General features: G+C 32.0%; 2 protein-coding genes across 10 annotated transcripts; one reads left to right on the forward strand and one right to left on the reverse strand.

The window, feature by feature from the left end:
* Window positions 1-3,176: 3,176 nt before the first annotated feature.
* On the reverse strand, window positions 3,177-4,285 carry LOC140960428 (CASP-like protein 1F1). The gene is made up of 3 exons (XM_073418691.1): window positions 3,971-4,285; window positions 3,738-3,861; window positions 3,177-3,655 (listed from the first exon to the last, which is right to left on the reverse strand). Exons 1-3 carry the CDS (start codon window positions 4,153-4,155, stop codon window positions 3,434-3,436), a joined length of 531 nt encoding a protein of 176 aa, XP_073274792.1. The 5' UTR covers window positions 4,156-4,285; the 3' UTR covers window positions 3,177-3,433.
* Window positions 4,286-11,103: 6,818 nt separating this feature from the next.
* On the forward strand, window positions 11,104-13,573 carry LOC140960032 (uncharacterized). 9 transcript variants are annotated; one of them, XM_073418148.1, is made up of 6 exons: window positions 11,104-11,336; window positions 11,435-11,558; window positions 12,173-12,691; window positions 12,774-12,800; window positions 13,128-13,226; window positions 13,304-13,573. In XM_073418148.1, exons 1-6 carry the CDS (start codon window positions 11,199-11,201, stop codon window positions 13,318-13,320), a joined length of 924 nt encoding a protein of 307 aa, XP_073274249.1. In that variant the 5' UTR covers window positions 11,104-11,198; the 3' UTR covers window positions 13,321-13,573. The 9 variants fall into 9 exon arrangements, with proteins under 9 accessions (XP_073274249.1, XP_073274241.1, XP_073274242.1 ...); XM_073418140.1 differs by having other exon boundaries at window positions 11,105-11,336; window positions 12,774-12,844; XM_073418141.1 differs by having other exon boundaries at window positions 11,105-11,336; window positions 12,176-12,691; window positions 12,774-12,844.
* Window positions 13,574-17,532: the final 3,959 nt, after the last annotated feature.

Below are 17,532 nucleotides of genomic sequence, written 5' to 3' on the forward strand. Positions count from 1 at the left end.
AATTCCTAATTTGTTTATTTAGAAAGAATTAATTGCATCTCCATTTGATTTTTTGTAAGTTCCATTAGATTGTCATTTCCCTTCTGAAACTTATATATTAGATGAGCTTTCTGTTTTTAGGTCAAGATTTCATAAAAACTTTTGTACCTATCCTACATAGAATCTTTGATATCTTTGAAGATTATGATTTTCTCTCATGATCTTTTGGGTCATTTTATGAGACATAATTGTCTGGATAAAGAAACCAGACAAATCTTCAAATGTTTCGCGTCAAAACTCTTCATCTTAAGTCAGATTCTGATTATGTTCCATCAGATTCTCCCTGGTGTATCTCTCGTGCTTCGAGATGAGTTCGATGATTGGGATGACATCCTACTTTTTGATGGTATACTTATTTGCCCAAATTTACAAGATATGACTTTTTTTATAGACCATAATGTCCTTGGTTTCCAAGAACCACCTCTACTTCTTTCACTTATGACATAAGGATGATATCTAAAGTTTTTCTTTTTTTTGCCTTTGTGACTTACTTCTAATGATCGTTGGAAGATAATTTTCTTTACAACATAAAGAAGTACGCTTATTAATACTCTTTAATCTTTTGTAATTCTTTTGTAATGCTATTATATGATATCATTCTATCAATTTTCTTTTAAGAAAAAAAGGCTAAACTAACCTGAGTATTTGGATTGTCAGATATGTATTCTCTTATTAGTATTTCTCGGCAGGAACTTGGCATTTTAGAGAAGAAAAATTGAATTGCTATGTTTTTCTGACCCCTGAATTCTATCTATATTTAGTGAATAACATAATGTATTCATCCACTAAACATATATCATGTAATTCAAGATTATACACAATTTGAATATATATTTTTTTCTTCTATGTATCTTGATTGTTGAAAAAATCTACTCCTATAAATTGTGTTTTAAATAAGGTAGTCATTTTTTCTGCTATCTCGCCAAAAGATTCTTCGGCTAGGGCTGACTCTTTGGTTTCTACCGAAGTCATGTCTCAACCAATTTTAAATGATCCCATAAGACTCATTTCTAAAATTTTAATGAATCATTCTCTGTTGAGATCAAGTGTTCTTTCTGCGATTCTCATAACTGATGTCCAATCATCTACGAGATCTTCTCTGTTTTTTAAGTTCGGTACATCAAGGTTAAGCATAACCCATAAGGATGTGTTGATTCCAAAACCGATTTCTCATATAGTGTTTGGTACAAGGGAATTTGACTTCTCCTTGACCTGATTCCCGCTATGTATGCTTCTCCACCAATCTGGAAATCATTTCGGGGTCCTCTCGTGTTTGTTTTATAGGATCTCACACTTTCTCTAGGTGGTTCTTGTATTCTACTAACTAAAGGTTGTTCACTACTCCAATTGTGTTCATTTTCAGATCTACAAGCTTAAGATTTGCAAAATAATCTACAAGATCTTGTAGATCATCCAGACCAATCATCTCTATAATTGTCATTAGATTATTGTCTTTTATGAGGTTTGATGAGATTGATTATTTTCTCGTCGTCAGTTAAAGGTTTTTGTATCACTTTGGCGTTCTCTCTTTGATGTAATAAAGGTTCAGTACTAAAAGATTGTGGTAATCTTCCTTCCGATATCTTTTTACTAAAACTGGGTTGTTATTCTAAATTTTGGATTCTTATTTGAATATTCTTTAGTGTTCCAAGAATTTTTTCTAGTTTTTCAAGGATTTCTTCAATTTTTTTTGGTACAAAATATAGCTGATTGATATAGTTTTGTACCGTCTTTTGGATCTCTCTAAAATATTGGAACAAGTCTTGTAATATTCCAAAGTATTGGAATAAGTCTTGTGAATATTTAATCTCGAACCTAGGCTTAGATCTATAATTTTTGAGAAAATCTCCTCCTCAAACATTTAATTACACAGTAATAATAATTTTGTATGTTTAGAATAATTTTTATCTAGGCTCTGATACTATTTTTGGCCCAGTAAAATAATTACTTAATAAAATATCATCAAGGATAATTTGGGTATATTTTGAAAATATTTATGCTTGAGGACCATTTTGGACAAATTTTTTGAAACATAAGAGACTAATTTGGAATAGTTGAAAGAAAATGAATTGAATTGTGATTTTGTTGAACAATAGATATCAAATCGAGTTTTTTCTCAATATACACTATGTATGTGCTGATAAATTTTGATTTTTAGAAAATCACCTTTTAAAACTTACATCGTATGTATATTAGTTGAAAGAGAAAAGTCGTATATGTTAAGTTGATTTCACGTTGAAAAAGCGAATTGACTACTTTTCAGAGCCTGATGCATATATGGTGATGCCTTGGAAAGGCCCGAGTCATTGGATTCAGGCAGGAAAGGAGGACCAAAGCAGGACCATATTCCAAGTTGCTCTTGATAAACTGAGTACAGCCCATGTAAAAGTTATCCAGGGTTCAGGTCACCCGACCACGGTCATCTCGCTCGCCCGGGTTATCTCGCCTGACCAGGGTTCATCTTCCTCAACCAGGTTCACGTCAGCCGACCAGAGTTCATCTCGCCCGACCCTAGACACCCGACCAGAGTTCATCTCTCTTGATTATGGTTCATCTCGCCCGACCAAAGTCATCTCACTCAACCAAGGTTCAGGTCACCCGACAAGGGTTCATCTCACTTAATCACCAGCAAAGATCTTTTCAGATCGGGTTCCTTCCTACTTGGGCAGATCGCAAGGCTACGAACCCGCCAGTATGGGTCAACATGCCTCGAAATCATTGGTTTAACAATCAGTGCCAAAGACATGATCAGAACAGTATGGGTCGTCATGCCTACTTACACAGGACATGGCATGTGCAGTTGTCAGAAGACAGGGCATGAGCAGCCGTTAGAGGACATGGCTTGTGCATATGTCTAACCAGGAACAGTGTCCAGACACCATAATCGAGGTGATCTTCTCCCCCAATAAATACACAAGTTTTCACATTCATTTGAGACATGAGATATTGCATTCAATAAATTATCTATCTACTTAGTGAACTATGTACTGACTTGAGCACCGAAGTTGTCACGTCAGAAACTCTTCTGACGTCTATTAACATTTTCTTGTTGAGTGTGTGCAAATCGTCTGACCCAAGCTCATCAGGCCCATCCCACTCATCCCAAGCTCACTTAATTTACACAGGCAATATCAATATATTCTAAAATATGCATAATTTTTTTTAAGTATCTTATAACAACATATACATATAGGCGCCCATCCATATGTATAGTCTCTCACACAGTATCATAAAACCATCAACTCTATTATACGACCTCGTGTGCACAACTAACACAACCAGACACACCACAAGAAGTTCAAGTTCCACATCACAAAAAAAATAAAAGGAAAAAAAGGAAAAAAAATATTCCCACGTTCTGTGTTTTCATCTTCTTCTTCGTCTTCCTCTGCGATCAAACTTGTATCTGACGCGATTTGTTCGCAGAAATTATGGTAAGAACCATGTAGAAAAAGACGCTAGCATAAGAAAGCATGGTTGCGGCCGAGCCTCTGTTGCAGAACGGAGGGAAATGATCACACAATGGCAACCAACCCGCCTGGCTGACTCCGTATTTCCCCACGAAACCGATCGCCGTGGCCGCCGCGCAGCCGGCCATCAATAAAACAGTGATAATCTGTAAAAAAAAGTTCCACCAAATTTAATGTTGGGTTATCATTAGTATTCGCAAAATGGTTAATAGTTGATTATATATTCACCAGATCGTGAATGAACATGGCGAAGTAACTCGTCGGATTTATCGCTGTGTAGCGAAAGATGGAAGCGAGAAAGAGAGACACGACGGAGAATGCACAAGCTATGAGATTCGCGTACGCAAAGAACCTGAAAACAAAACAGTGGTGTACGTAATCAAATCAAATTACCCATAAAAGTACAGAAGTTAATCAACCGAAACTCCTGTAAATAAAAAATCCCTTAAACAAGATCTCACTTGAAAGCGGAAGAGTAGCTGTAACTGGCAGTAACCCAGATGCCGTAAACCAGAGCATTTTGCTTGTTTGTGAGCATCATCCATGCAGCGGCCAAGGACGCAGCAAAAGCCAGAATTCTGAGGGAAATCTGCGTCAAAAAGAAGAATTTGTGGGTTTTCAGAGGTGGGCTAACAGCTCCTGCCATTACTTACGAGGGTTTCTTGAATCTTTCGTGGCTTGAGAGCAGAAAATTGGAAATGGGCGATACAAGAAGTGAAAATGGCGGAGGGTTTGGGGTTATTTATATCGGGAAGAGGGTTAAGTTCGTGGAGAATTGTTCAAGATCGAGAAAAAAAAGGTGGTTTCGGAATTGAATAGGATTGATTAAGTGTCAGTGGCAAGACCAGCAAGACGGTAGAGAGATTAATGCAGAGATTTACTCATAATTTAGAACAGTTCCCATATAATCTGATTCAATATTGGATTCGCTTCCTCTTGTTTTTTTTAATACAAAAAAAAAAAAAAGGATTTACTTCTGTTTGGTGAATAGAATTTGTCGCGTGGGATTAAAAATTGGAAATATGATTTCTTTTAAAAAATAAAATGGAAATATAATTTTTTTTTAAAAAAATAAAATAAAATGGAAATATGGATTTATTTGTTTGAAAACATTGAATGTCAAATAATGGGAATTTTATTTGAATAAATATTTATATAAGGAGTACGTAGGCATTATGTCAAATTTGTCTTAATTTCAACCTTTATGTTTTTTTTTATTTAAACAAACTATTTAAAATTAAATCGTATTTCATAAATCGTTTAAAAGAATAAGAGGCAATTATTAAATGATAAGTTACTCAAAATTCTTTTGAATTTAAATGAAATTATGTACCATTTATTAATTAAGTTTAAAAGTATAAGTGAATTAGTATCATTACGTTACTCAAAATTCTTTTGAATTTATAGGTAATTAGAGATGTTAAGAAAATGGATTTGAGTATGTCTTTAATGAGACGGTCTCATGAATCTTTATCTGTGAGACGGATCAACCTTATCGATATTCACAATAAAAAGTAATACTCTTGGCATAAAAAGTAATACTTTTTCATAGATGATCCAAATAAGAGATCCGTCTCACAAAATACGACCCGTGAGACCGTCTCACACAAGTTTTTGCCAATGGATTTTGGAGAAAAATATATAATATATATTGAAGATTATGATTTCTTAAATAAGAACAATATTAATACGTATGAAGATTTGAAAGTTGAATTAGAGAATATACATAGATTTGATAGTAGAATGAAGAATTAAAAGTGGAGCTGGAAATTTATGATAATTAAGTAGGAATATAAGGATATATATCTGGATCCGATTTGAATAAAAACTATACTGGATCCAATTTTCAGAAATATAATTAATGTACATTTTTATTCTTAAATGGCTGTATTGTTTAATATTAATTATCCTATATTTTTTTTAACACAAAAACTCTTGTGAGACGGTCTCACGGATCAATTTCGTAGGTCGAATCTCTTATTTGGGTCATCCATGAAAAAAGTATTACTTTTTATGCTAAGAGTATTACTTTTTATTGTGAATATCGGTAGGGCTGACTCGTCTCGCATATAAAAATTCGTGAGACCGTCTCACATGAGAGTTACTCTATTTTGAAACTAATATTATTATATATCCTATAATTAACAAGGGTACTTGGTACATCCTAAATAATATATAGTTCTAATTTATTTTGGAATCCTCCGTTAATCTGCTTACATAATGACTTTTTCAATTTTTGTTTTGAAAATCTATTTAAATTTATTCAATATTAACAATTTCGGGTTTCTAAGATCACTTAGCTTAAATGGAAAAAACATAGGACGAAGGTCGAGGGAACTGAAACTATATATTTCTGATATGAACGTTGAATCTCAATTAATGTTTGGGTTCATTGACTGGATCCTAATCGACCCTACAAATAATCCATCATGAGTAGGGATGACAACTTTTCTTACGGATCGTATATGTAATTTGAATTCCGAAAATATCATCGTGTAGAAAATTTTTTTTCCCATTAAACACTAAAATTTTTTTTCCGACATTGGAAAGTTAACTTCCCAAAGGTTTTGTTAAAAAATATTTATTTACAAGAAAAATTTGTACAATTTGCAACTTAAATATTTTGTCATTAACCAAAACAAAACTCGTTAGGTGAAATAATTATCTCTCCTGAATAGAACTATCGAAATGTAATTGTTTGAGCTGTTGTACGATTTAAAAAATTTGAGTTTCACTATTACCATCAGCTATAACTTTTGGTAAAACGTCAAACGTTTGGTCCTAAAATTGGTACCATAGCTAAGGTCACGGGTTCAATTCCTATTGATTGCAAGGAGTACAATTATTATTGGGAAATATGTTGTTGGATGCAATAATTGTTTATGTTGGAAGAGCGATCGAAAAATGTCGCTCTAGCTGTTGTACAGTTTAAAATATTTGAGTTGCATCGTTACAACTAGAAATAGTTTTTTGGTAAAATAACAAACGTACGTTCTTACAAAACACAAACCTAACACATACATATCTATATCAAACCTAACACATAAATATCTATATCTTATTAATCATTTTCCCAAAACTTTTATTTAAAAAAAAACCATATTATCTGAACTGAAATGCGTAGTAAATGAAATCAACTTGTACCAATATGTTCGAAAATTGAGGCGAATTGCAAACCCCCTCAATAAATAAAAAATTATATGAGTCATTTTTTATGTATAAAGAGAAAATATTATACTCAAGCTAATAATTTTTTTTAAAAGTCATCAAAGTGTAAATGATTTCAAAAAACAAAGGGTAAAAATCTAAAATGACATTATTAAAAAAAATTCAATATTCGAAGATTCTATAATTCCAACAATGGCAAAAACTTGTGTGAGACGGTATCACGTGTCGTATTTGTGAGACGGATCTCTAATTTGGATCATCCATGAAAAAGTATTACTTTTTATGCTAAAAGTATTATTTTTTATTGTGAATATGGGTAGGGTTGACCCATCTCACATATTAAGATCCATGAGACGGTTTCACATGAGACCAACTCTTCCACAATAGTAAGGTATATGAAAAGAACAGGCATTTATTAACAACCAGATTTACAAGAAAATATAATCCAAATTAGGCACTGTATCAGGACAAGTTTCAACCTTTGGAATTTAATAAATATATCACTAAAATAAAATAAAAAAGACATTTGATCAATATAATTTAAATTCTCTTCAAAATATGATCTAGGTAATCGCAAAAAAAAATTAAATCTTTTTTGGTCGGGTCAGTTTTTAGTGATTTTGATTCTCCATGTTGTCAAATTTCAGTTTTCGTTTACTACTTTGTCAAATTTAAAATTTTTTTCCAACATGTAGCTCATATGATGAAAACATGATGTTTACGTATGAAGTGCTACATCAACACTCGAAAAAAATGATTAAAATTTTCAAAAACGAAATATATATTACTAAGATTGAAATTTAATAATCTAAAATACCAAAATCACGAAGAAATAAATATATAAAAGACAAAAAAACACCTCTCTAACATTGAAGAAATTAACAGTGCGTTATCATACCAAAAAATAGATTATTCATCAAATTCATCTCTAGTTTACTATGGAATTGGAAGAAAAGATCTGAAAATTCCTTCAATATTTTTTTAAAAAATCACCCAAAGATTAAATATTTAGTTTTTAAAAAGATTTATATGATCAGATAATTTGAAATGTAAGAAATAATCATAAAAACCCTTCTCTTTTTCTTACTTATATATTATTTTTAGGAGATTCTGATTAGGTATCGAACTCGAGACTTGTTCTACATCGACGTTCTTGATGTGGTGGATTAAGAAGCCTGAGACAATATAGACTCTTTTATTAATGTCCATGTGTTCTGCTAGAAGCACATGTGATAGTTTGTTCAAAATCATGATTTGGAATATAAATATCACCAAAATAAATGGACATAATTTATTTATTTTTTATATAAAGAACTGAATACAATTTTTACGGGACTCTATATTTCGATAGTAACTGATAACTGAACACCCATGTTCATTGGAGCACGTTACACAAAACATGTATTATACTATTTTATTACTTGTTAAAATTCAGGTTGGAGATGTAATTTTTTTACANAACAAATAGATATATTTTAATTGGAGCATGCCTCGATACCGTAACCGAGACAATGAGCCGACTACCCGATGACCCAGTTTGATGGACCTGAATCGTAACAAACCCATTTATTAGGTCGGTCGGTTGTGGTTCTTCATTTAGTTCACGGTTTTTTTTTAAAATTTTAAAATTTTAAAAAAACGCGTAGACGTGAAATATAGAAATTGAAGAAAAAAATTTCAGGGTACGCAAAACCTAGTAGCGTTTATATATATATAGTTTCGGAGTTTCGGAAGACAATCTTATTTAAATATTGTATGTTGGGAAGCATTTACACAACCATGGTCTAACAAACTTAAATTATATAAGGTTATATGGTATTTGTACAACGTAGCTTTTGAGTTTTTGATAATCATTTGATTAATATTTTTGTTGAGCAATGAAGACATGTGACACATACATTTCATTTTAGATGTTGTGAATCAATGTTCACATTACAAGATGTTTCAATTATTTGGGGTGACAGTTGATAGTAAGTTAGTGACCAGAGTAAATGATTCACACACAGTTGAACAATGTCAACACTATGCATGTCTTGAGTTTTTGGGATTTATGTCATCAAATCGCATTTTAAAGGTGATCATTTATCTATGACTGATTTACACGATCGTTGCAAGTCTTCACATGTTGATGATGATAGTTAGTACGTAAAGTAGTAAAATATAGTCATTGTGTAGCATTGATGATCAATGGAGTAATAATGTTTCCTGATTATCAAGGAATGACAGCTAAACTAATATTTTTGCAACTCATATGGGATATCAGTCGAGCGAAATCTTAGTGTTGGGGGAATGCAGTTTTAGTGTTACTGTATCACGATTTATGAAATCCAACGCGAATAGGAAATTGTATAATATTTGGACATTTATATATCATGCATATATATATAACATATTTTGATTATTTAATACATAATGTGTTTTTTTTACTATTTATTATTATTGACAAATATAGACATTAAAAAATGTGTTTAGTTACACTCATTCACAAACGTATGTGGTAAGAATAATAAGTGACTATTTTCATCGTACGAACCTTGGATCGGAGACATGTAAAACGTATAATTCAGGTTCATCAAAACCAATATAATAGTTAACTAGATCCGTTTCCACATATAAATGTAACATATGCATATTGAGGCATGCATTATAAAGTCTAAAGCATCGTCATCAACAATGTTGATTCGTATTTCATTCTAAGATGATTTATCCATGACTAAATAATTGGTCTACAATTTGTTAGTAATATTTATTTGATTGATGTTTAACATTTTATTCATAATTTGAACCAACTCCAACAAAGTATAAGATTATAATATTTGTATCTGTCTAATACAAGGATACTATATTCGATCGAACCATTCTCGATAATAACATGAGCACCAAAATATAAGAGCACTCTGACATTATCTATTTCGAAGAAGAAATGTATAACTGTGTGTTCAAATTTTAGAAATAAAAAAACATAAGAGATTGATCGAATAATTTGGGTGTAATAAATGTAAAAGAGAAAAAATTCACAACTTAGACTTCAAAATTGCGACTTCGGAAGTTCACAGTCATTGGACGATTTAACATGAATCGCGGATTCAATGTGCGATTCTGACTGTAAAATTGAGCAGACTTTCTGCTGCTTCTCTCTCTATACAAATAAATATATTTCATTACTTGATATTCAATTTAGTTTATTATTATTATTATTATTATTATTATTATTATTATTATTAAGCTATGGATAAAAATATATTCAAGCACTTTGTATAATTTCTTCCTCGATTTTTTAACAATGCTTTTATTTTTCTTAACCGAAAGTGTCAAGTAAGTTAACAGCCAAAGGTCGAGCTTTTCCGAACCTTCTAACCAGCAATTACTAACAGTTATCATGTCTAGATCAAAGCAGAAGTGAATAAAAACCAGACCAGACCAAACTGAATCAAATCAGACCAGATAACTAAATCAGACTACTGGTTTAAATATGTTTTTAGTCGATCAAGATTTTTATCGATTTCAAAATTAACCAAACCAAAAAAATTGATTTGGTTCAAAATTTTGAATAAAATTATCCAATCCTAACCAATTTTATAATTATATAACTTAAAAAATTATATATATTGTTTGATTTTTAGTTTATATCATGTCATAAGTGTCATGAAAAATTATTAATAGATGCTACTTCTAAAAATTTTAAAAGTTCTAATAATTTAAAGTAAAGTTGAATGTAAATAGAAGATGAAAATATCTCTCTCTCTTTTCTTTTTCTTTTTTTAAATTATGATAACAGATGAAGTATTTCAAAGCTGAACTTTTTCATTTTGAGAAATTACATTGTTTCAGAGGAAATTAGTGACGTTATTGCCATACATTACAAGGTTAAAGTTTTTATTACTTACATGTATATTGATATTTATCTATTTATAATAACTGGTATAGAACATTTAAATTATGTTAAAAAATAATAAACAATTTATTTGGATAAAAATTAAAATTTATCATTCAAATCAAGTCGAATCGATGTCATTGTTTGGTTAGATTTTTAATTATTAATAGTTTGATTTAATTTGAAAGTATTAATTTGGTTCAATTATTCATTTGTTAAGTTACGCGCTGCTCTATTATTTATCGGTGTAGTTGTCAAATTCGCACAATTTTCTCTTCATGTATGGTCGGTTCTCATTCATATTGCTACTATAGTAGAAATGGCGAGTATTTTTCTTGTAGCTCGTCTTCTTCTCATAATAATACTTTATATAATGAATTTTATCTCGTTGATAGACATAATAACAGTAATTTTTCTTGCTCATTAAGAGAGGTTTAATCTATTCGACAATGTCTCAATTGGATTATACGAGGTTAGTCATAAGTTTTATGATAAACCGAACCGATCCGGTTCTTGATAATCCGAGTGTTTTTATAATTATTTTATCTTTTTCCTCGGTCGAAAAGTAGATATTTTGATGTGAACGGTAGTCTTATCTCCCTTCATAGATACACCTCTGAATTATCATCATTACAGGTCGAGGAATAATGGCTTCAACTTCAGCTGTTGGATTACCCTGCCAACATTTCCGGACCAACTCCAGTGGGCGGAAACCTCCGTGGCCACCGATTTCTACGTCTTCATGCGTGCGGGCTGTCTGCCGAAGCTGCCCATTAAGCTTCCTGGTGAGAGTATTTCTTCAATCTTCTTCATCGTAGTTCTGATTGCTTGTTACTTATTAGATTTTTCTTGGGAGTTTAATGTTTTGTTTACTTAATTGAAGAAGCTGGGATTTGGAATCCCGGTGCCGAGTTCGCTTAATGGACGGAGACAAGTGATATCATCAAATGGGTTCTCGCCGGTGATTATTCGTCGCTACCGAAGGGTTGAATATCCCGACGGTAATGGTTATTTCCTTCCTCGTACTACCCCTAAGGTTTTCATGTGGAATGTGTATTTTCTCGCTTTCTTGTTCAGAATGAATGGAAGTACTTTCCGCTCTTTTAAACTTGGCCACTGTTTGCTGCGAAGACATCCGATCTTCGACACAAATTCTTCGAAAGAATTAGATTTATGAATTATTATGTTATCCATATTTTTGATAGTCTCATCATTTGAACCAAGCGGTGCCTAAATCGATCATTTTGTTTAGAACGTGTGTTATTATTTAAGCTAAAAGATTGGTACTTGTTAAAGTATGTGCTGTTGTTTTGGAAAAGCAAGTCATGAAAGCACAATAGGCTATAACTCTTTAAAAGACAGAGGTTTCCATTGCCAGACGGATTGCCCTATTTTGTGAAGTTAAATAAGCAATTTATGCAGTAATGACTTTCACCGGATCTGTTACTGAATCTTGCATTGCACAATGCCCATGAGTTGAACAATGGAAATTTGATTATGAAAATATAATCAACTGCTGATAAACAATTAGTCGTAGCTAGGTGATTGGTGATTATAATCATGATAAACATAGTTTCGATTTCTTTCCCAAATCTCACGGTTTCCCTCTTAAAAATTTCAGCAGTCCTCTGCCAAAATTCAGGCAGCAGATCAAAGACAGAACTTGGAGCAGTGGGAGAGGGTGGGAGCTCATCCGAATCATCAGAGACACCGAGTGACATTTTGTATCAAGGTGCCTATGGTCCATGGACAGTCGAGTCTTCTGATATCCAAGAAGTGATTTTGTATAGGACGGGACTCGTGACAGCTGCCACTTCTTTTGTAATTGCATCTTCAACAGCTTTTTTCCACGATCCAGGAACCGTGCATGATTTGATTTCAAGAAATTTGGATTTGTTTTATTGTTTGGGAGGCTGTGGATTGGGGATATCTTTGTACTTGATTCACATATATGTCAAAGAGATTAAGCAGGCACTGCAAGCCTTGTGGTTGATTGGTGCTTTGGGATCTGTGGCAACATATGTTTTTTTGGCACAGCCGTCGGGTACGGCTTTAGTACAGTATGTTGTGGAGAATCCAGCTGCTGTATGGTTTGTTGGCCCACTCTTTGCTGCGCTAACTGGTCTTGTGTTCAAAGAAGGTTGTTTTCCTCAGTTTTTTTAAGATCTCAATCATTTTGTGTTGTGTTTCTTATCTTATCAACAAATCAATAACCTATGTAGGACTCTGCTATGGAAAGCTGGAAGCAGGTGTGCTCACTTTCGTTATTCCAGCGCTTCTGCTGGGGCACTTGGTACTGCATACTGCTACATTTTTCTTTCTTTTTTTGGCCAATATGTAAGATCAAACGGTTGCCACTATGTTATTAGTTATAGCTGGCAGTAACCGTAAATCTCATATCTTTTAAACTATTCAATGCGTCATGCATCACATTGCGATCATTGTGCAATATAAGCAACACACATAAATAGTTGTATGATCAAATGAGATTACCTGAGTCTTGATATTTGTATACTTTTGGTTTCCCAACAATGTTTTTATTCCACTTTCAATGGCGAACTGACATTTAATTTCAGAGTGGTTTGATGGACGATGGCACAAAATTGACCATTTTGGGCTTTTGGATGGCGCTCTTTGTGGTGTTTGCTGGCAGAAAGTTCACTCAGCCGATCAAGGTACATAGAGTGGACTGTTTTCCCTATAGAGCTACTAGCTTCATCGGATATGTAAATAAAGAAGTGTTCTTTCGCAGGACGACATTGGAGATAAATCTGTTTTCATTTTCAACGCGTTGACTGAACCCGAGAAGGCGGCTCTAGTCGAGAAACTTGAGGAGCAAAACTATTTTCAGAAGCGCAACTGATTTCTTAGGCGGGACCGAAGATATGTTGACATACTGGTTGAGTTTAGGAATTGTTCGTCGCTTGTAAATTACTGTATTAGTATGTGAGTATATGTATGGCGTGTGAGGTATGAAGTTGATCCATGATATATGACCAGCGCACGTGAAAGGTTGATTAAACTGCTTGGATGAATGAACAAAAAGAAAACAAAACCATTAGAGAAATGCAAAATCACAACAAAAAAGCTTTTTCGCAAATTTCATGAATTTTAGCATAATTACGTTGTATAATTATGTCGCATGTTTTCGGTATTTTATTTCTGTTTCATCCTCTAGCTTTTCCCTCAATCTTTTTGTTATTTAATTTAGTAGATTTAGCGCCCAAAGGCTACTAAAGAGAGGTGGCTATGTAGTAGAAGGGAAGGAGCCTAAATCGACCTCCTTCTTTCTTTGAAAAAAAAGAATTTGTCCTTGAGGATCCGACGTTAATCCTCTTAACAATAGCCGCCTTCGTGTAGCCTACATTCACATTATCCAGTAGATGATTTCGACTATCACTTAAGCTAATATCATGCATAAGATAGTTCTGATCTAGGAACTCGTTTTCTCTACTACCTCATTTCCTAACTTCGTCTTATTTTTTATATTATAGTATAATGACGATCCAGAGTACCTCAAGTAATAGATTAGTGACTATTACTTGCGACGAGACGGAGGTGGTTGTTCATTCCTAATTCATGAGAGGCGAGATCTCGTCTTGGGGTGACTTAGAGTAATCTGTTTAGGGTAATGAACATTGGGGAAACTAAAGTGAATTCCCTAACAATATATATATCTTGTTAGGGAATTCACTTTAGTTTCCCCAATGTTCATTATATATATATATATATATATATAATCCATCTACGGTCGGGTCTACACTGGATACATTTACCCGGGTCTTTTTATCCTTGCTTTGAGCTCTAACTCAAACAAGAATTTTAGTTTTAAAAACTTTATTCCGATTCATAATAACATAATTACATTAGATGTTCATGAATTTATTATGCATATTTAATCATATTCTTTGTCTAAATTCTTAGGTTTATGGCTTACCGAAAGAGGGACAATTATATCCTAATCCGGGAGATTTACTCCTTGTTATTAAATAATACATACGTGTCAATTTTTTTAATTTTATTATCAATTTTAGTTTGGTTATTAGCTAATTCTCGTCTTTTATTCCTGTCGCTAGTAATTATTCTTGTCACTAGATCATTTTTTCTTAAAATATATCACTAATTAACATAAATTAAAAAGTATAAAAAAAAGTTATTCTACCACTAATATTCTTATTTTTATCACTTACATTACAACTTTCACCAAAACTTCTACATGAATAAATTCATTGATATTATACTCACAAACTTGATTATTAAGGAACATGGATTGCATAACAACTTTAATGGATTCAATCAAAATCTGATGCAAAATTCAAGTCATAATTTTTCCAGGTTTGTGTTGTATATATTTAGATTACATGAATATTTTTATTACGTGAAGTAGTAATTAATTGTTGTAAATCCGATTTATTTCTTATAGGATGTTTGGAAACCTCAATGTTGTGGGGACATCGTTTGGAGATTTTGGACCACAATGCTAGAACATGTCTTTTGTTAATTCGGGACGAAAAAGTTTTGCAATTTTCAATTATTTGTTGAGAGAGATATAATGTCTTTGGTATTTCATTTATGATATCATATTTTTATGTGATTTTGATACACATACTTTATACTTTATTGAAGAAACATGATTTATTTTTTAGATATGCCTAAAATTTTTATAGTGTTAAAGTGGAAGAAGCAAGAGAGATTTTTTTTTATATTTAAGGATAAGCTTTAATGTCTAAAATAGAAATTGAATAAATATATAAACAAGCTATGTAGTTTTGAGATTTAAGTAATTGTATCTCTTATATTATATAGCAGTTACAATAGCTACAGTAATTTTATTAGCGTTTATAAATGGGTAGAACATAGAATTTGTTATAATAATTAAATTTTAAAATATTGATTTTTGACATTTTATATGATTCTACTACAAAAATAAGAATAATAGAAATGAAAATTTTAAATCTCAAACGTAAAAGTTTTACTATCGAATAAAAATTTTACGTAATTTTTAAATATAAAATATTAAGTTTTAAAATTCGAGAATAATAATAATATAATAATATAACACATGTTATATACATGAAACGAAATTAGTTTAATGATTAGTTTGGTTGATTACGGTTAAAGTAGTGTCAAATGCAATAATAATAACAATAAAAAAAGACACGTGTAAGAAAAAATAAAGAGGTGTAACTCACCTGATGTGGCATAGAATTGGCCCCGAAAGAGTTAGAAATAAAAACTAAATCGGGATTAACGACGCCTTATTGTAGAAGTCAGATTATTTCATAATTTTGGCACGGTTTTGTGTCTTATACATATCACAATTTTTCTGTTCGAACTGTTTCAATTTTGAAATTAAATTTCATAAAAGCTTAAAAATAAAAATAAATTTAATAATCATATTTTATTTTTGGTTGGGAGAACTTTATTTGTCTACAAATTTCTAAACTCGGTTCTTAAAACAATATTTTATGAGGATATATAATTTACACGATCATATTATTTTATTATACTCCCAACAAGATAAATAAATAAATTCCCACATCCTTTGATGGAAGCCATTCAAAAGCTACCTACCTGAAAGTTGTAGAATTTTGAAGTTGTTCTCCCCTAAATGGATGTTGTCGTTACACCGCAACCGTATCACTTTTTCTATAATGAAAATAAAATACAAATCATACGTAATGATACCAGTTTTGAGACGAAATCTTGGTTCGAATTCGAAACCCAACTATAATATAAAGTATCACATCTTAATATAAAAAACTACAAGTTATAACTAGGGGTGGTACGGTACGGTATACTATACCGAACTACGATACCGTATATCGTACCGTAAATATCGGTATAGAATTTTTCCATACCGATACCGGAAATTCGGTATACCGCATTTTCGGTATACCGAATTTTCGATATGAAAAAGTTCATACTGGATACCGTACCGACACCGAAAATTTTGTCGGTATACCGAAAATATTATCGGTATACCAACATTTTTTCGGTATACCGAACTTAAATTTTAAAAAAAAATAATAAAAAAATTATTTTCATATACCGAAATACCGAAAAAAAATAATTACGTACCGATACCGAAATTTTCGGTATATCGATTTTTTCGGTAATTTCGATATTTTTTCGGTACGGTATTTCGGTATTTCGATATTTCGGTATATTTTCCCAGCCCTAGTTATAACGGATCATTTTCGTGAGTCTAATATCTTATTTGAGTCATCCATGAAAAAGTATTACTTTTTATACTAAAAGTATTATTTTTTATTGTGAATATCGATAGGATTGACCCGTCTCACAGATAAAAATTCGTGAGACCGCCTCACATGAGACTTACTTGTCAGAAAATAATACAAACTAAGTTTTGGACAAACAATACCCTATATTTTTTTTTTGCTAACACGTTTCAAATAATTCCGAATCTAGGGATCAAAATACACGACACATACACGAAACGTAGAGAAATAATATTGGTTAGATGTGCTATAACTTAAAATTATATAAAATGAATATGTATTTATATAGAATGTCGGGACAAAGTTAGAAAGATTTTTGTGTGATACTTTTATAATGTAGCATATATATAGTATAGATAATATAGAATTATAGATTAGAAATCAACACAATCACGTGAGTTGTTCAATGTTACTAAAGAGTTATACAAATTATAAAATTCTTGGTTATGCTAGATTTTCTTTAGGTTCTTAATCAAGCTAAGATTTTATTCCAAATTTGATCCAAAACTTGCTTATATAAATGTAAGCGCGAGAGAACATGTATCTTCAGGCAACGAAATTGACACATGTCAAGATCTGGATCCGTGCAGACAGTGCACGAGTAACAAAGAACAAACTTTTTTTCCTTGTCGAATTCGACTTAGGAGAGACAAATGTCCTCGACCGGTAGGACACATATACTCTGCAAATCTCATGACGTGCATCCGGAAAAAATAATTATCAATTAAAAGCGCATATA

Source organism: Primulina huaijiensis, chromosome 15 (genome assembly GCF_012295235.1).
Source record: "Primulina huaijiensis isolate GDHJ02 chromosome 15, ASM1229523v2, whole genome shotgun sequence".
NCBI classification, from domain to species: Eukaryota; Viridiplantae; Streptophyta; class Magnoliopsida; order Lamiales; family Gesneriaceae; genus Primulina; species Primulina huaijiensis.

Excerpts from the sequence above, each read along its gene's own strand:
- LOC140960428 (XM_073418691.1), bottom strand. The coding sequence starts at position 4,155 with ATGGCAGGAGCTGTTAGCCCACCTCTGAAAACCCACAAATTCTTCTTT. Across the intron at positions 3,862-3,970 it reads AGCTACTCTTCCGCTTTCAA|GTTCTTTGCGTACGCGAATC; the intron begins GTGAGATCTTGT and ends TTTTGTTTTCAG. Across the intron at positions 3,656-3,737 it reads CCATGTTCATTCACGATCTG|ATTATCACTGTTTTATTGAT; the intron begins GTGAATATATAA and ends TTTTTTTTACAG.
- LOC140960032 (XM_073418140.1), top strand. The coding sequence starts at position 11,199 with ATGGCTTCAACTTCAGCTGTTGGATTACCCTGCCAACATTTCCGGACC. Across the intron at positions 11,337-11,434 it reads GCTGCCCATTAAGCTTCCTG|AAGCTGGGATTTGGAATCCC; the intron begins GTGAGAGTATTT and ends ACTTAATTGAAG. Across the intron at positions 11,559-12,172 it reads TGAATATCCCGACGGTAATG|CAGTCCTCTGCCAAAATTCA; the intron begins GTTATTTCCTTC and ends TAAAAATTTCAG.